The sequence below is a fragment of the Chrysemys picta genome, chromosome 6 (genome assembly GCF_011386835.1).
Source record: "Chrysemys picta bellii isolate R12L10 chromosome 6, ASM1138683v2, whole genome shotgun sequence".
NCBI classification, from domain to species: domain Eukaryota; kingdom Metazoa; phylum Chordata; order Testudines; family Emydidae; genus Chrysemys; species Chrysemys picta.
The window spans coordinates 5772546-5792688 of record NC_088796.1 but is presented as its reverse complement, the minus strand read 5'-3'; the positions used below and the strand labels follow the sequence as shown (position 1 = coordinate 5792688).

The following is a 20143-nucleotide window of genomic DNA, read 5'->3' as shown; positions in this document are numbered from 1 at the left end:
TGTAACCCAGGCCCAGTGATTCCTGCATCTACTCTGATAACTTGCAGTTTAACTAGAACATCTCTTTCAGAAAGACATCCAGTCTTCACTAAGGGTACGTCTACACTACACTACAGCGGGTAGTGATCGATCTATCAGGGATCGATTTATGGCGTCTAGTGTAGACGCGAATAATCGATCCCCGATCGCTCTGCCCTCAACTCCTGTACTCCACTGCGGTGAGAGGCGGAAGCGGAGTCAACGGGGGAGCAGCGGCAGTCCACCCTGCGCTGTGAGGACACGGGGTAAGTCGACCTAAGATACGTCGACTTCAGCTATGCTATTCTCGTAGCTGAAGTTGCGTATCTTAGGTTGATTCCCCCCTCTTCCCCCCCCCCAGTGTAGACCAGACCTAAGACTCCAAATGAAGGAGAATCCACCACAACGATTGGCAATCTGTTCCAGTAATTATCCTCACTGTTAAAAAAAAAAAGTGTGTTTTATAATAGTAGATTTTGTTCTTATTTCAAAATAAATTTATTACAAAAGCTTACGAGGACATTTACAGTTGAACAAAGTGGTGAAGAGGTATCTTCAAAAGTACTCATTGTTTTGACATTGAAGTATGAAAGAAGGAAAGAGGACTCTATTTTTGACAGTAACGCACAAACTAAAAGAATAGCTTTCCCAACAATTTTCTTTCCAGGTATCTAACATGAGTGCAAACAGGACTACAACTTGATAGGAATGCCAGCTGCTGTGGAAGGTGCCATCTGAATGTAACATTGCGACTTCCTTTTCCCTCTTTAGTTAATAGTTCTAAAACCGTGTACTAAGATTTTGTGTAGCCTAAACCACTCTCTAATCTACCATCCTTATAGGGTTGCCATACGGATCTTTGTTGCACATGGAACAGACATCTCTTGACCTTGAATCTGCATATGCACCTAGAATAGGGTTAATCTCTTCCAAATTAGACTGAAATGAGCTGAGATTCAAAGAAAGTTCTTTTTATTTCCTCTACTATAACTGCTCCTCTGATATAAGCAAGAACATGATGCTCTTCATTTCTAAAGGGTGTTCAAAGCCAGCCTCGGTTCATTTCATCCTGTGCTTTTCCTTGTCTTTCAGCAAATCTGTGAACCAATTCCCAGTGCACTCTATGGGTTGGCTTCTTGTTTTTTGTATTAACAAGAGTAGGTTCATGATTTTACATCTGCAAAAGGTCCCTCCCATATCCCTGATCTTTGCATAACCTCACCTTAGCACTCTAAAATACAATTCAGAAGGAACGGAATACAGCATGAAGGTAGCACTCAGCTACTGTGCCCAATACAGGTAAATTTCCCTTTCCTTTTACAGATTCTCAAGAGACGAAAGGGGGCGAGAGCACTTTAACAGGCATGTTATTGTCACTGATGCCTTTCCAAGTGTCAATGTTTACTGGAAATGGTTTAAAAATAAACAAAATAAAATTGACACAGTGATTTTACAATCTCAATATCGACACGCACAAAAAAAAGCACGAAAGAATACAAAGTTTTACTGACTGTAAATATGTACTGCATACGAGAAACCTATTAAAAGGAATTCATGCATTAAAGGAACAGTTATCAAAGGGGTCTCTAATAATATGATGCCTTGGGAATCAGAGAGGGACAATATGCTGTCACTGGTACCAAAGAAGGTCAAATAGAATGGCACAATGGGAACTAGAGATTATCTGCCAAGATGGCATCCTGGATCTCAAAGACAATCGAATAACATGATGCCATGAAAAAAGAAGAAAAGGAGTACTTGTGGCATCTTAGAGACTAACAAATTTATTAGAGCATAAGCTTTCGTGGACTACAGCCCACTGCATCCGAAGAAGTGGGCTGTAGTCCACGAAAGCTTATGCTCTAATAAATTTGTTAGTCTCTAAGGTGCCACAAGTCCTCCTGTTCTTCTTTTTGCGGATACAGACTAACACAGCCGTTACTCTGAAACCTGTAATGATGCCATGAGTATTGGAGTTACAACGTGGCACCATGGGAATTGAGATGCTCTTACATCGTGGTGCCATGGGCATCAAAAATGTTCTAATAACATGGGCGTTGGAATTTCTCTGTCAACATGACTGTACTTTGAAAATGCAATGATAACAAGACAGCTGCCTTATGTCACCCTTGAATTAACTCTTCCCTGTGCTGGCATTATGTACATAAAGCTAATGTGAAATTTACCTGAACAAACACAGCCTTAGCGAGAGTCAAGCACCATGTTTTCAATTAAACATGCCTATAAGCTTGGAATCCTGTATAAGCCTCTCTAATGAGTAAGAATCGCTAATACATTCAGGAAGGCAGCTTTCCCAGGCAAGCTTCTGGTGGATTAGTGTTTTCCTAAATCTTGTCTTCAATGACCCAGTGAACGCTGAGGATCAAATATCCATGGGAAGTGGGCTTGTCAAGGTAAATTAAAGTCCAGTGCATTGTTGCTTTCTCTCTATTGTGACGTTATACCTAGGCAAAGCCTGGCTGATGTGGATCTGAATGCTATGCTATTAATGGCATGCACTACAGATTTAATGGGCTATGGTCATCCCTAGTGTAACACCATTGACCTTAGTGGAGTTACACCAGGAATGAATTCAACAGCAGACTGCAACCGCCCGCTTCTCTTTTGCATTTAGATATTTTCATTTGTTGATCTCAAAGCCCTTTATAAAGGTGCGTGTGAGGAGGTCTCCTCATCCCCACCCTGCCGATGGAGAAACAAGCTCAGAGAAGGGAAGTGATTTGCCCGAGGTCATGCAGTAAGCCAGTAGCACAGCCGGATTAGAACTCAGGTTGCCTGAGTCAGGTCTGAGCTCTAACCACTTGACTGCACTGCCAACCCCCTTTTACCAGGATAAGACTATACGGTGCCTTTGGCAAAGGCTCATGGGCAAATTTCTAAAGCAAACGCATCAAGGTGTACAAAGAAACTAGGATAGAATATCTCAAGAAGTGGAGTCTCTTGTTGTTCTTGAATCTTCCTCCTTCTTCTCCTTCTCTTCTTTGGTTCCTGCAATCCTGTGAAAAGTGTCCATATCTGCCAGCCTCCTCAGACCCTTTCCTTATGCTTCACGTTGGCCAACCTGACATTTTCCTGCTCAGTGGATGGTGGAGACGGCTCGTCATGGCATCCAATCATCAGCTGGTAAACCAGCACTCCAGCAACTGCCCCGAGGAAAGGGGCCACGATCGGGACCCACCACCACTGCATGCCAGTACTGAAAGACACAAGAAAATGAGAGATGAGGAATGGGTAGTGGGACATCAACCAGAATAACCCAAACCCTGGGCATCTCAGAATATTCCCAATGACTTTCAATCGGACAAAGGCTCCTAAGTGCCCGAGGGCCTTTTGAAAATGGGATGTAGGCACCTAAGTCATCTAGGTCCTTTTGAAAATGTTCATCCCTGTGCTTGAATGACCCAGAGAACTGGAGCTCTCTTTGGCTTCACTGTCACCCTAACAGAAAGCAGTGACTTCCTAAGAGTGAGCACGAATGCAGCCTTTTCAGAGAGCTGTCCGTGCTGTCCCACCCACGCCAGTAGGGAGAGGACTTTCCCCGGCCCCTGTTATTTCCCCATCGCTTCCATTTGGCAATAGCCACGACAGTCTCCAAACGAGCTTATGTTCAGGGAACAGTTGCCCTTCCCATCTTGCTCCTAGGCCTACTTCTCGATAGCAATGCCAGGGCATAAGCTATGATCTCTGGAAAGGGCTCTGCTCCGGCTGTTTCTCATTGCTCAGGAAATCTCCAGGGAGATGAATGCCTTTTAGGAATTTTAATGTGACCCAAAGGTGCCTCAAAATGCAGAGACTGCTTAGGTGTCCCTTTCTGATGGCCACGTCCAGAAGTGCTTGGGTGAGTTACTTTTTGGCCACCGTGTGCCTTGATCCCATCAGATCTAGGTAACCCACGCGCCATGGAGAAAACACTTACGAAAATACTTCTGTGCCCCAGCCAGCAATGGAGGTGAAAAGACGAGGCCCGAAGTCCCTGGCTGGGTTGACGGCGTATCCGGAGTTGAAGCCCATGGACGTCCCGATAACCAGGACCACAAAGCCAACAGTGAACGCCTCTAGGCCCCGGGGGATAGGGTTGTTGTAGGGATCCACAATAGCCAAGACGCAAACAATCAAGGATGCCGTGCCAATGAACTAGCAGGAAAAGGAGGGAGAGAGACATGGTTAAGGTTTGATCAGTCTTTTAACAAAGTCATGCAGCTACTGGGTGGAACGCTGCATGTTTAGAACTTATCCTCTGGAGTGACGAACAGGCATAGTGAAGGATGTGATCTCATTAAGCGCAAGGAACACCAAAGGGAATACAAAGTGGGGAATACTACGGCAAAGGGAACATGTCCAGAAAAGAACCCACCCTTAACAATAGCCTCATGGAAACATCTGGAGCAGAGAATGTCTCTTTCTCAGTAAGGCTACATAGGAGTAGAAAGACATTGGGTCTTTGAGTTCCCATGAGTCTAAGGACGCATTCTTAGCAGCGTCAATGGGAGAGACTGCACTGCAAGGGGGACATTAAATAGTCCTCTAACAGCCTGCAGTGATACCAGCTCAGGCTAGGATCTCACAAGCTAAACAAGGTCAGTCAGGGTTGACACTTAGAAGGAGACCAAGGTACCACAGAGATCCATATTCATGATTCCCCCATGCTACTATTCCTTCTGTAGGTATGCCCCAGCATAGCGGCACTGTGTGTTGGAAGACGCCACTTTTCTGGAGAGAAATCAAACCAGGGTTCTGCCCTCGTGTGATCATTAAAGGTCCTAGGGCACTTTTTACTAGAGTTGGGTCTTAGCCCTAGTGTCCTGGCCACCTATACCATTAAACCCTCCTGTACCCAGGCATACCCCTGCACTCTGATCCTCATGCTGACCAGTGGATTATTGGGTCCCGACTGGTGAATATCACTGATCTAAATCCCAGGAAACGCAGCATTGTTCCTCTTGAAATTGAGTGAGAGGGCCAGGATTGTCCTGCAAGGTCTCTTACCAGCACCCCCAACTCTCTTACCTGGTCAAAGAATCCATTCAATACATTCAGATGATCAGACGGGTATGTGGCAAAAATTCCAGCGGTGCCATTCGGTCCCAATACAAACAACTGGTTGTTGCCAAAAGCCCATATGGCATCTAGAATGGGAAACAGGGTTGGGTCAGTCATTCATCGCCTGATTGTTCAACAACCCAGCAGAATCCGGGGCGGGGGGTGTTATTTGGGAAGCCTAACAAGTCATCTGGTGAATCAAGTCATCTGCCCCAGGTGAAGACGTTACACGGGGCCCTCCGATTGATTTGGGGAGCTTTGAATGCGGGATCACCCTGGAAAAGCGCAGAGATACTAGGATGGCCAACAACCCAACCACAGGAAAATGCTCCGATTTGAACGAGGAAGATGCTTTTCACAGCGTAAGAGAACAGAGTGAGGAGGGACGGCATAAAAGCCGAGTGGTTTGTTCACTTACCAAAGTACAAGCCAAAGACGATGCCCGCTCCTAGGAAAGCACCGATGGTTTGTGCCAGGATGTAAATAGGCAGCTTAATCCACGGCTCCCGGGCCATGAGGCACAGAGCAAAAGTTACAGCAGGGTTCAAGTGGCCACCTGGGAAAGAGTTTCTCGTTAGTGCGTTCTGAGTGCAGGATCTGGCCCAGAATACATGGAAAGGGACCAACACGTTCAGAAAGACGCGCCTGCATTCATGTAAAAAGCGCAGCTGCTGGTGCACTCTGGGACTGTGTGTGTGACAACACCCTCCGGATCAAATTCACCCACCAGAACAGCAGCACAAGGCCCATAGGCATTCTAAGCCCCACTGAAACCCTTGAAGGAGGTGCAGCTGCTGAAAGCCAGGCCAGATATGTGGCCCTCTTCATTGGAAGATATGGGTTAATCCACGTGCCCAGAGCTAGGCAATACCTGGTCTTTAGGGAAACACACTGGATAAAGCCCTTGAGGACATACTGCAGGGAACGGGACTGGGGAAAGGATTAGATGCTCTAATAGGCCTTTTTCCATCTCTAATTTCTATGACCCAGTGAGGCTCTCAGCAAGAATAAGTTGCTCTCTCTAAATCTATCTATCTATCCTCCATACACCCCCTCTATCTATCTATCTATCTATCTATCTATCTATCTATCCTCCATACACCCATCTATCTATCTATCTATCTATCTATCTATCTATCTATCTATCTATCTATCTATCTATCTATCTATCCTCCATACACTCATCTATCTATCTATCTATCTATCTATCTATCTATCTATGTATCTATCTATCTATCCTCCATACACCCATCTATCTATCTATCTATCTATCTATCTATCCTCCATACACCTATCTATCTATCTATCTATCTATCTATCTATCTATCTATCTATCTATCTATCTATCACCATACACCCATCTATCTATCTATCTATCTATCTATCTATCTATCTATCTATCTATCTATCTATCCTCCATACACCCCCTCTATCTATCTATCCCCATACACCCCCTCTATCTATCTATCTATCTATCTATCTATCTATCTATCTATCTATCTATCTATCTATCACCATACACCCTCTATCTATCTATCCTCCATACACCCCCTCTATCTATCTATCTATCTATCACCATACACCCCCTCTATCTATCTATCTACCTATCTATCTATCTATCTATCTATCTATCTATCTATGCCATTGACTTCCAACAGTGATAGTCGTGTCCACTCAGTCGTGTCTCCTGTGCCAGAAGCAGGCATTCAGCAACAGGGTGGGTGGACAGTTGCAAAGAGCAAGAAGTATTGAGAAACAAATGACCAACAAAGGGTTCTATTCTCGCCTCATTTTGGGTTCGTCGGTTGCATGCACACAGAGAAGAAACTATGTTATTAACTATGAATAGGCCCCTACCAAATTCACGGCCACGAAAAACGCATCACAGACCATGAGATCTGGTCTTTTGTGTACTTTTACCCTATGCTATGCTATAAATTTAAAGGTCACAAGGTTATTTTAGGGGGGTTGCAGTATTGCCATCCTTACATCTGCGCTGCCTTCAAAACTGAGCGGCTGGAGAGCGACGGCTGTTGGCCGGACACCCAGCTCGGAAGGCAGTGATCCGCCAGCAGAAGCGCAGAAGTAAGGGTGGCAATATCATACCATACCACCATCACTTCTGCGATTCTGCCTTCAGAGTTGGGTAGCTGGAGAGTGATGGCCGCTGATTGAGGGCCCAGCTCTGCAAGCAGCGGTGCAGTAGTAAAGGTGACAATACCATACAATGCCATCCTTACTTCTGCGCTGCTGCTGGCAACAGCGCTGCCTTCAGAGCTGAGCTCCCGGCCAGCAGCCGCCGCCCTCCAGCTTTCCAGCTCTGAAGGCAGCACCGCCACCTGCAGCAGCGCAGAAGTAAGGGTAGCAGTACCGCAACGCCCACTACAATAACCTTGCGATTCCTCCAAAACTTCTTTTTGGGTCATGACCCCTACAATTACAACACCGTGAAATTTCAGATTTCAATAGCTGAAATCATGAAATTTATGATTTTCAAAATCCTATGCCCGTGAAATTGACTAAAATGGACCGTGAATATGGTAGAGCCCTAACTATGAAGCAATGCTCTTTGACCTTTGGATCCCCAACTGTGCATGGCCGGGAGCTTACAGCAAGAGGGAGCCCTAGGTTTGCAGCAAAGCCGTGAAGTGGAAGCCACGTACCTGACACTTGCCCTGCTATCAGAATTCCAAGTGTAACAGCAAAGCCGAAGGCCAGGTTCACAGTCAAGAAGCCTCCGTGGGTTCCTCTACTGAGCACGATCTGAGCGACCGAGCCACAGCCAAACAACTGAAAGAAGAAAAGAACTGATCAAAACTGGCCCAGTGGGTTTTCTTTCAGGAGCGAGAAACTGGCCAAGGACTCCTGAGTGCTTTCCACTTGAGTTCTCCAGCCCAAGTCCGTGACCAACTCCACTATGTGCGCTTGTGCTGTAGTACAAAATGGGAAAGGCTGCAGGGAAGCTTGCTGGCTTGGGTGGAAAATGCCAGGGAGCAGGGTCATGAATTTGCTAGGGACTTGACCACCTCCATCTTCTGAAGCCTACAAAATACTCTCCCTTTTGGTGTTCAAGATCCTCCATAGGCTTGCCAGTCTTCTCCAAACCCCTCTTTGCTGCCTCTAGCCAATTCCCTGGTCTCTTAAAACACCAGACTGTTTTCTGTCTCCACTTCTCCTTGTTTCTCCAGAGCAGTTGGTACATCCTTCCTCAAGGCTGCTTCCACCAACTCCCTTTCCTGATTATCTGCACCTAGCTGATTCCTTAACCCTTCCCAAAGCCTCCCACTCCAAGATGCATCTCTCCAACCATCAAAATCTTCCCCCCCAAGACCTCCAACTTTCAACCATTCTGCCCTGCATCTCTGTTTTCTCCATTGCCTACCACACCTAGGGACATTATGTGATGCATTTAAACCTACTGTCCCTAGCCTGCTGTCCTTCTTTATATGGAACTGAAATCAGTGGATGTTTGGGGTCTGGACTGGAAACAGGATCAGTTCATAGTTTGCTGGCATTTACAAAGATGACTATACATGGCTGGAAAACATTGTAAGGACAATACCCTTGATATAAGGAGTTCCCAGCAGCACAGGTGCTGGTATGCAGCTGTCAGCAAGGCAAAGCCTGGATGGTGTAAGAACATTGTCCACCATCAGTTGGTGCTAGTATTAACAAAGCAGCTCAAACGCTAGACCCACAAACCTGCTTAGGGAGCTTCATGCTGCACATAACACAAACCTGCCTAAGACAACCACAGACATTAAACGCTTCAATTCCAGGCACCTCGTAAATTACACCTTGGCTCTGGCATTGCGAGAGGCGCTGTGCCTCGCCTCTTCCTTCCCAGGGCTGGGGACTGGAAAGTATTTGGTGAGCGGGCGGTTATTTGCGCAGGGTGATAAGGGCTGTTTGCTTGCAGTGAAGGGAGGAAGCGAGCTGCAGCCCAAGGATGTTTGCTCGGGTCAATCCCTCATTTCCGGCCCATGTCCAAGAGCTCAACGGCTCTCTCTCCTCCTTGTCCCGCTCCACCTCGCTAGCAACCCAGCCCATTTCAGACTAATTGCTGGTGTCTGAATCATTCGCTTATATTTAACCCACGGGGGGAGATCCTGATCTCCGGTGTATCTCCAAGGGCTTCAGTGGAGTTATTCCTGATTTACACTGCAGAACATGAGCTCCGCTCAGCATCAGGCTCTGCTGTTGTGTTGGGCTGCCTCCTTATAATTACACAGAGGACCCAGAGCTTGTATCCTGACTTCCTCCTAAAGTTCAGGGATGCTCAGATCCAGGGCCTGAAGCCTCTTCCATTACTAGTGACACATGGCTCTTCCCCCTTAGGGCTGAAGGATGCAGCCAGCTGCCAACCCTGGGAGCAAGGTATCAGACCCAGAATCCAACCCATGTAACCTCTCTTCTCCCATACAATTGACAGCTGATGAATGAGTAATAAAATAAACACCGTGCCCTGCTATCTCCTGCCAAAGATTGGAATGGTCAGATAGACTCCAGGTTGACTCACTAGATGGACTTCCCACACCTAAGTCCCTCTGAACTAAAGAGCCCAGGTCTCCACCAACACAGACTCAGGTTGCAGATAAGGAAAACAACAAAGGAACCTACAATGGTACTGCGATGAACTGGCTAGGGTGGATGCAGAGCACCCTTTACTGGATGGAATGAGATCTCCTCGTCTGCGCGTCATAGACCCCGCACTGCTCGAAGCGGTTCTCCTTTAGCGCACTGTGCTTTGGGACCAGAAGGCTCTGAGTACCAACCCCACTAAATACTGAGTGAGCAGCAGAATTGCTGCGGTGAAGCCCCAGCTAAGTGACCCCAGACATGTTACAATATTTTGCCCTTTGATGAGTGACTGTCACCAAGGGTGTCAAAGAGATCTACAGCCCCTAGGCGGAAGGGGAAGAACTATTACCCGGACATTACAGCTGGGGAAGCAGGGATGGAGGAGGCCTGTGGCAAAGTTAGAAACAGACCTCAAGCATCTTGATTCCCATTCCTGTGCAGTAACCACTAGACTCTTTCCAGTCTGTGCTCAGTGGAGCACTGAGGGTGAAATCTGACATGCGTTATGAAGCCAACAATTACTAGCCAGTGAGCTAATGGGAAAATCTTCCCTTTCCTTTTGGACACTTAAATCGCTTCCAAGATAATGTTAGCTGAAGGTTTGGTTGCTACTGTAGCTTGTTGTTGTGCTCCTCTCTCAAGTGGTCCCTTCAGCTGCCCTGTGTGGCCACGCACAGGGAGTGGATTGAGGGCATTCAAAGCTGTAATGTCTGGAGTGTGTCTCTTTCTTTCTTTTTATTTATTCAGGGTTATTTTGTTAGGCAAATATTTATTTTCCTCATGCTTAAGGAACTGGCAGTCCTGCAAATTGATGGGGTTTGCTAGTAATCTACATACATTTAGGTTGCAGAAAACCACAGTGCAAAATTATCCCACATTTCCCACTAAGCCCTTTGATCTCAGCCTGGAGAAATTCCAAATTTGCCAGTGGATGAGATTTTAATACCCATTTCCCCCATGAATGGTGATAAACCCCTGGCTTGTCCTGAGCAGTGCCTACCAGTCAGGCAAAATGCCACACGGCACCTCTACATGAGTGCTCAAAAGTCTGGGGAAGGGCAGGACTGCCGAGGGTGGGTTCAGGCCCCGGTGAAAAAAAATTTTCGGGCCCCCCAGCAAGGGCGGACCGGCTAAACAGGGCCGATGAGAGGGGGGAAGCCGGGGAAGCCAGGCTCCGGGCCCCCTTCCGGACTGCCGGGCCCCGGTAATTTGTACTGGCTTCCCCCGCCCTCGTCGGCCCTGGTTACGGGGCCAATGCGGTAAAGCTAGTGTAACGCAATCCGAGGCGGATTAAGCTTTTGTTGTGCCCTGGGCCAGAGCAAGTGGGGGCCCCTCCCTACCCCTTCTGCCTGCAGTCCCCCCCGCCCGGCCCTCCTGCTGGGGAGCTTCCCCCCCCACTCCCTGGCAGGAGCACCAGATGGGCGGCTGAGTGGGTTGGGGCATGGGGACGCCCATTTTTCTGGGGTCCTCCAATTGGCTGGGGCCCCTGAGCACGAGCCCCGTTAGCCTAATGGCTAATCTGCCACTGAGAAAATCTGGCCCTACAAGCACAGAAGAGAGGCAGGCAGGCTGGCATTTAGGGCCAAATTCTGCTTTTGCTGTGCATGTCTGTATTTTTATTGGGCCCCGGCAAACCAAGCCGAATCTTGATCCCAGTGGCTTCCACAAGACACACTCACAGCACAGCCACACCCCCCCACACACCTTTCTATCAGTTGCATTTGGCCCTAGGAATCATTTCAAATTGCACTCACCATGGCTGCTCCAGCAAATGATTTGTTGTCACGCAGATTACTGTGGGTGTGGCCACACTAGGGTGACCAGATAGCAAGTGTAAAAAATCGGGACATCTGGTCACCCTAGGCCACACAGCTGCTAGACATGCGGGCTTGCTGTGGAGATGTCTGGGCTCAGGCTGGAGTCTAGCATCATTGGAGTCTAGCCACATTGACTAGGCTCTAAATGCAATTCACTAGGGCCATGGCGAGACGTTTTCCATAGCAACCTGCTGCTAGGGATGATGTGTGTGAAATATGGAGAAGCTGAACTTTAACTAGCTACCCCAGCTCCAGCATTTTCACCTTACCAATAAAATGTCACACACGCCATAGAAATAAAAAGCTCCGGTATCAAGGTTTGCATCACGCACTCTCGCATGGTCTGCTATTGTATTTCATGTCCCTTGTGCTCCGCTGGACGATTGAAATGATTATTTTAGGAGTATTAATAAAATGTACTAAACCACTTCACAGTGAAGTATTAACCGTACTCCCACAGGTATTTATTAAGTTAAATCTATGCATTTGACTGGTCAGGCACCAGCCGAAGTATTGTGTCCAATTCCGGGCACTGCACTTTAGGAAAGTTGTGGACAAATTGGAGAGCATCCGGAGGAGAGCAACAAAAAACAGTCAAAAGTTTAGAAAACCTGATCTGTCAGGAAAGGTTCAAACAACTGGGCCTGTTTAGTCTTGAGAAAAGGAAACTGATGGGGGCGACCTGATAACTGTCTTCAAATGTATTAAGGGCTGTTATAAAGAGGACAATGATCAGTTGTCATTACACACATTGAATCTATTTCCCCATGTTAAGTATTCTCACACCTCTTGTCAAACTGTCTGTAATGGGCCATCTTGATTATCACTACAAAAGCTTTTTCTCTTAATTAATTAGACTCTTAGAGTTGGTAGGACAACTCCCATCTTTTCATGTTCTCTTCATGTGTATATATATCTCCTCACTATATGTTCCATTCTATGCACCCGAAGAAGTGGGCTGTAGCCCACGAAAGCTTATGCTCAAATAAATTTGTTAGTCTCTAACGTGCCACAAGTACTCCAATTGTTCTCTGTGTCCACTGAAGGTAGGACAAGAAGGAATGGGCTTAATCTTCAGCAAGGGAGATTTAGGTTGGATATTAGGAAAAACTTCCTAACGACAAGGGTAGTTAAGCTCTGGAACAGGCTTCCAAGGGAGGTTGTGGAATCCCCATCACTGGAGGTTTATAAGAACAGGTTGGACAAACACCAGCCACTGTCAGGGATGAACTAGGTTTACTTTGTCCTGCCTCCGCGCAGGAGGCTGGACTTGTAGAAGGTCCCTTCCCGTCCGACATTTCTATGAGTCTATGTATGTGTCTATCTAGGCATGTAGGGACTGATTCCGCACCTGCTGAAGTCCATGGGAATCTCTCTGCACTGATTTCAAAGGGCTTTGGCTTAGACGCTGACAGGGCACTCATCACCACGGCATCTGAGCACCAAAGGCAGTGTAATGCAGCAGATGTACCACTAGGGGGATCCAAAGCAGCAGCTGCAGCACTTTAGGGAGGAATACTGCCCAGTCCTATAGAGTCCTGTCCACACTGGCGCAGGTCGGTGTAACTTGCATCGCTAGGGGGGTGGCTTTTTCACACCCCGAGCAACGTACTTTATATCAACATAAGTGGGCATGTGGACCTGCCCTGAGATTAAAAAAACCACACCTTTCTTAGCAGAGAAAGGCCTGAGATGGGAAAGGTCCAGAGCTGACTAAGGAAGGTAGTACAAGACTTTGGCAGGAAACAGAAATGGGTAAATAATACTGTAGAGATTACGTAACCGATGGGTTTATAAACAGCTCCGGAGAAGGGTGACTCTGTTTGCACACTCAAGAAGGGATAATCACTGGCATTCTTCTACACAACAGCTCTCTGATTAACCTTTCCCTGCCTAGTGGCTGCTCTTTGCACCTTCAAAGGAGCCACAAAAGACCTGAATGTATTTGCTCTTGAACTTACATGGCCCTGATCCCTGGATTAATCTGGGAACGCTTTGTAGCATTGGCACAACCCGACCCAGCAGGAATGTTATCGGCGGAGTAACAACTTTTCTCTTCAGCAGGCAAATAGAGCACGGATTAGGCAATGAACCTTGTGTAAATCTAGCATAATTGCACCAATGAATGGGAAGGAGATTCAGATCGGGTTGCAGCCAAGCCGCCTGAATAAGGCTGTTGAAAACTCTTGAGCTGTGATGACAGGTTGAATGAGGGAGATTTGAAGCAGCTCCGTGCAGCACAGGAGAGTTAAACGCCCAGTCACAATGAGAGTTAAAGCCGGAGCCCAAACGAGGGACTCTCCATCCAAATGGGTGAGGCTGGGAGGGTCTGGGGCCCTCATCCTGCAGCTGGCTCTAACGCCCTGGTCACTCTTCTTTTGCAAAGCCATGGCTTGATTGAAAGCCCACTGAGGTCAAGGCAAAGCCTCCCTTTGGCTTCCTTCATGGCTGTCCTAGCTACACACGCGGCAGTGAGTCAGAGGGGTGGTGCTGGTGCCGCTGAGGGCAGAATCTGGCTCCATGGAGTTTTGGGAGCAACTCAAGTGGCCTATTATGACGGCCGAATACTGCGAGCCACATGTCAGTGGCAGTCTCCGATGGCAGAATAAGTGCAGAAGCTGCCAGGGGCTTTGGGCCCTGCTCAGCTTCAAATCTGTCTCCCTTTAAAGTTCAAATCTATATGCGTTCATAGCTTTGAATTCATAACTCTTCAGGCTATATAGATCAGCTAGTCGGCCTGCCCCCTACCTAGCACAGTTATATTCAATGTGTTCAGAGCCATACTGCAGCAGCTATCCCAGTGAAAAGGGGGGAGAGGGATGAGGGAGAGTCTTTCTGCATAAGAGTTGGAATTCACTCCCTGTGCAGAAGCGCAGCCCAAGACTTATGCACCACCGAAGAACTCAAGAGATAAGACGGTTTAAATGGGGTTTAATGTGGTGGGCAGATCTTGGGCTGGCGCCCTGCACAGGGCATGAATTTCACCCCATATGAGAAAGTTATAACAAATAGCATTGGAAGAGTCTGTTAAGACAGAATGTAGAGGCTACTTTTTTCCCCACTAAAGCAAGCTCAACCATTCCCCACTGATTTGTGGTAGAAAGGCGAATGCACAGGACGAAGGGTCAGGAGACCAGAGTGCCATTTCTAGCTCTGCCACAGACTTCCCACGATGTCTTGGTCAAGTCATTTAAGGCCTGATCCTGCAGCAAGGAAGGAAGACACTGAGTACAGTGGGCACAGGATCAGGCTGTTAATTTGTGCCTCATTTCTCCCATCTGTAAAATGGGGAAATCACACTCCCTACTTCACTGGAGTGGGGGTGGCCTCGTTAGTGCTTGTGAAGTGCTTTGAGATCCTCAAATGGAAGGCACTAGAGGGAAGGTGGTGTTATTGCCATTTCATTAAATGACTTCCTTGCCCACAAGACACGCCCACTACAACCACTTTTTCAGCACTGTGGTATTATGACCTGCATGTGATATTTTTGCTGGTGCTCGAAGTTGATTGAATTTACACTTAAGTTTTTAAAACTCTAGCAAAATATTAACATAATGCAAGGGCCATGCTTAGCAAGTCTGAAAGCAAACCAGCCTTTCCAAGTCCTATATAAAGCAAATATGGTGTAACAAACTGCCTAGTATGTCTGAGTACTGCTGCCCTGTACTGGATGGAATCAGAACAGTTTAACTATGTTTCATAGGCCCTATACTGCTAACAACTGAAGGAGATTCTCCTTTACTTTTATCCCTACAGTCACACTATGAAATTTAGGTTTCCATGGCATGTGGCATAGTTACAACCATGAAGTTCCAATTTGTAACAGTAAAGTCTTTCATCACACCAGTCCTGTTTGAAGAATGACCAACGGAGTCGGATTCAAAACTGCTCTTTGTTCCTTCCTTGTGCCTAAACAACAGTGAAAACCAGCTAATCCACCATGCAAAGTCCGTCAGAGAGCCGAACTATTGTACCAGCCAGATATGAAGGATACAAAGTCTGGCCTTTTAGCTAGCTCCGGTATCTAAAACAAAGCAGGTCTGTAGCAATGTAACAGTTGCAACCCTTTTACATTTAAGCCGGGTGGAAAAAGCTGGGCTGATGGATTTTTTTTTTTTTTAATTGGCTGCTACAGTAATAATACAAACAGCCGACTTGTGAAATTCGTTTGATATTTGCATTGCTTAACTATTGCCAGTAGGTGGCGCTTTGGAGCAGGCAAGAAGGAAGGCGAAGTAGGAAAAAAAGATCTTAATAATGTGTTGAACTGCAGAAGCAGTGGGGCGTAAATCGCCCCCTCCTAAAATGAGAAGAGAGGTGGCAGTGACTGGAATCTTTAGGTAAGTTCAACTAATTTCCTCAGCTTCTTTTGCTGCACGATTTCCCTGATTTTCTATGAAGAAGGAACATTTTTGACATGCTTCCTGTACAGTGTTTTTGTACCAGGTACAAAGACATTTGTTGCAGGGTAAGGTGCCTCTCTTGGCGCTGTGATCTTTGTGCCAGCCAAAGGCGAGAGATCTGTTGGGGAGAAACTGGGATCACGCCCAGTGCCTTTGGGTGTCACAAATCTTCCATTACAAAGCGCAGGTCTAATGTTACGTGCACAGTCCTACACCTGTTGAAGTCAATGGAAGTTTGACCTCAGTGAGAACAGGAGCAAACCTTAAGCCGACCCTCAATATTAATCTGCATGTATACTAAACCTGGAGAGATGGGGACAAATCCAGCCAACTCTGAGCCTGATCCTACATCCCTTGCACAGCCAAAACCCCAACTGATGTTAATGAAAGTTATGGGTGCAAACAGAAGCTGGGATTGGGCTCTGTGGATGGTTAAAAATGACCCTATAAAAATAAACATATTTCACTTACACATGATCACATGCACCACTCCACACACCAGCCGGGTGAGAGTCAGCCTGCTGGGACTCTCAGAAGGGCAGCTTAGCTACCCAGGGTGTGCTCCCACCAGACAGCATTGTTCCTCCAGTGGAGACTGCCAGACTCAGAAACGGGTCTGAGTATATTCACAGGAAAAAGGTAGTCAGTGGGCTCAAAGCTGGGGATGGGAAGGACCATAGGCAGATGCATGTGATCGGTTCCTATCCCAGGATTAACCAACCCTACCTGCTGCCAGACTTACATGGAAAGGAAAATATGGGCTAATGTTCTCAGAGACTCTGACTTCAAGCCCTTTTTGTTCCAGTCAGACCCCAGAACAAGGGATGATCTGGGATTGAGAGCAAACTGAAAAAAGCAAGAAGGGAATCATCAATCCGCCTTTCGAAATGGCCCTTTCCTGCCTCATCTTTGACAGCCAGAGATCCCACTGCATTAAATACAGCCTCTAAATACACTTAACGATGTGAGGGGAGACTGAAGCAGGAAACAGCGTGGGGTGTGGAGCAAAGCAGCCTCCCTGCATTGAATCTCTTTGGAAGGTGCTCCTGGCTCCGAACCCCAGATTCCAATGCAATCCATGACATGTGTGAAGCCCACTCCCACCCCTACAGGCAGAGCCCTGCTATCTATCTTCAGCAGATGTATTTCCAAGAGGAGTTGTAAAAAAAGTGTTTTGTCATTTCCACAAACTCTGTAAGCATGAGTTCAGAGTCTGCCAGCCTGACTCTAAATCCTGCCTTTTCTTTGGTAACCGTTTCCGGAAGCTCTGTCCGAACCACTGACCCATGAATGCCTTGCCTCCTCTGCTCATTAGGGCTAGTAAAACACAACAGGTGATGTGCCTCGGGTTGTTCCCATTGCCACTTTCACCAGCTTTTGCCTAAAGCCCCTAGAAGAACACATGGATTTTCCTGTACAGGAGGGGCCTGATCCAAATCCAAGACACACACACACACACACACACACACACACCCCAAATGCCAGGGGATTTTGGATCACGCTCTGAGCAGCTGGAATGAGCTTGATTTTCTTTCCTTGCCAAATAGCACAGGTGATTCACAGAGAGAAACTGCACAATGATTCAGTCAGCTCCTGCCCGTCCTTATTCCAAATAATCCTTTCAAAGCAAAGCATGGCCACTTGTTGCAAGTAGCTATTGCAAAAGCTGGTCTTTCTGCAGATACAACAATTATGCTATGGGAAACATAGCGGCCCCATTAGAGCGGGTAACATTTTACTGTTTCTCTTGAGCAGCGAGATTTACAGAAGATACATCCGCCTCTCTGCCCCTGTTGCTTTTTAAAATACAAGAGGCTGTGTCTTTCCATTTACGGGAGGTGGCTGGAGGTGCATAGAGCTTTTCAAAGCTGCCACCACCCTTAGCTAGTCCAGCTACTGAATAATTTCCGAACCAATTCTGATCTCAACTGATATCCATCCACAGTAGCTCAGCTGAAGTTGATGAAATTGCTGGGGATTTACACCTTGGTAAATGAGATTAGAATCTGATCACATATCTTCAAAGTGATGCACAAACATTAACCAGCCAGTACTAGCAAATTACACCTGTCTGCAGAGTCATCTATATACCTACCTACCATATCTGGAAGGGCCAACATTTTCAAATAGCGCAAGACATCTATATCCATATTTAGCCACTTAAACCATTGTCCTGATTTTCAGAGATGCTGAGTACTAGCAACTACTATGGAATTAGGCCTGGTTCACACTTAGCTACGTGGAAAATTTCTCACCTTAAGCACAGTAGTTAGGTTGACTTAACCCCTAATGTAGATGCAGCTAGGTCGATGGAAGAATTATTCTGTCAACCTAGGTACTGCCCCTCAGACAGGTGAATTAACCACAGCACTCCGCTGTGGTAGGAAGCATCTGCACTACGGAGGCATAGCTGGAGCACTGGAGCCGTGCCGCTGCGGTGTAGACATACCCTTAGATTGCAGTGGTGGAGCTCAGCTCTCCTCCCTGTATCGGGTCACTTATTGATTTAAATGCCCAGCTATAGACGCAGGTTCACAACTTTAGGTACTCAGGTTTGAACCCTTTCACCAAGGCACCTGTTGTCCTGGGGTCTAAGCACTGAATCGTTTGTGTCTATTTACCATTGAGACATATGATGGGGGCCCGCTCCCCGATCCTAGACATGGGGCAAGCAGAGGTAGGCATTCAGCCATCCCGTCAGACTGGGTTAGTATTTTGCAGTGAGCCACAAAACAGCCCTGCTATTCCCCCTCTCACTTGATCCCAGGACAGGCTGTTGAGAACTGTTTCAACACCAGCACATTTTTAAAATGATGCTTTAAGAAAAACAATCCAAGAAGAGGAACTGTCCCCTTCATGCATCTTCTCTCCTTTAGATGGCTCTTGAAAGGTTCTTTAAAGTTCAGACAGTTTCAGGATCAGAGAAATACATAGAGGTGTGAGAGCAATTTCCTTCCAGTAATACACTTGCTGTTCACACATGTGCCTCCTTATTGGGTCTACTCTGCTGCTAATACATACAGAAAGTGAAATCTTTCAATACTTCAAAAGATTCATACATCAAATTGGAAGCAACTCTAAAACTGACTGGTTACTAACTTTCATACATCATTTCACACAGAACATCAGGGGTTTACTACTCTAGACCCCGTGAGTCCTCTGGTCAGTTTCATCACTGGTGTAAATTCCAGGGATGAAGGTGACTCCTTTGTCATGTCACGTTAACTTTGCACCCAAATTACTGCAATTAAACAGAACTCAACCAGGAAGCTGGAATCTTAGCCGGTTCGTGGAATATTAACCTGGTCCTGAATAAGCACCGTATGATGTAGTATGTTAACGTTTTTATTGCAACTACGCCTTAATAAAAAGGTTTCAAAAAAACCACAACCGTATTGTAAGTAGTAAAAGGCAGACTTACCACCAGAATCAGGGTCCCCAGGCACTCGGCCAGTGCTTGCCTCACTAGTTTGTTTCTGATCCTCAGCATCTCTCCAATTCTAGCGAGAACTTCCTTTTGCCTCCCCATCGTGGCTGAGATTTCCTTCTAGCCCTGCTTTGGCACAGAGATGACTGGCTAGCTTTCAGCTCTTCAGCCCGGTGTGTAACTCTAATCCTGGCAGCCCTGGCTTTGCTTATAAATAAGTTGAGATATCCCTGAAACACCGCCCCTAAGTAACCACACCCCTCCCACCCTCTCTTCGACTGCAACTTTTTGTTCTCAGCATGGGACTGAGGGGGTGGTTTGCTTGTTTTTTTTTAATTATTATTACTCATATAAGCAGGCTGCAGACGCACGAGTGTCAGGAGCTCCGCAAGGAGACTGAAGGGGGGGGGGGGAGAACTGCGCAGAGACCTCCGCATCCTGATTGCATTATTTCCGTGCTCTTCCAACAGCACATACAACTGAATCTGCCCCACTCTCAATTCAGATGAGCCAAGAAGTCCCACCTATACAAACACAGCAGCTGAACTTGCATGTGCAGAGTCACCTCTTGACAATACAATGAATTCTGTTTTCCTCCCTACCAGAGCTGACTGTAGGTTGTCAGCTTCTTGGTGACTTAGCTCCTATTGATTTAGTTGGTGTTGGTCCTGCTTTGAGCAGGGGGTTGGACTAGATACCTCCTGAGGTCCCTTCCAACCCTGATATTCTATGATTCTATGCAGTATGGGGGATTATTAGTCACTCTTGCAATAAAATCATGGGAAACAAGGCCTTGATTCTCCACTCCCTCATTCCAGTTTTAGGCCAGTGATCTC

The 20143-nt window shown here is 46.7% G+C and overlaps 1 protein-coding gene across 1 annotated transcript; it reads right to left on the bottom strand.

Moving 5' to 3' along the window:
- Positions 1-492: 492 nt before the first annotated feature.
- AQP3 (aquaporin 3 (Gill blood group)) lies at positions 493-19510 on the bottom strand. The gene is made up of 6 exons (XM_005296205.4): positions 19302-19510; positions 7743-7869; positions 5498-5635; positions 5047-5165; positions 3956-4173; positions 493-3235 (listed from the first exon to the last, which is right to left on the bottom strand). The coding sequence occupies exons 1-6, from the start codon at positions 19407-19409 to the stop codon at positions 3067-3069; spliced, it is 879 nt and encodes a 292-aa protein (XP_005296262.1). The 5' UTR covers positions 19410-19510; the 3' UTR covers positions 493-3066.
- Between the last annotated feature and the right edge of the window lie 633 nt (positions 19511-20143).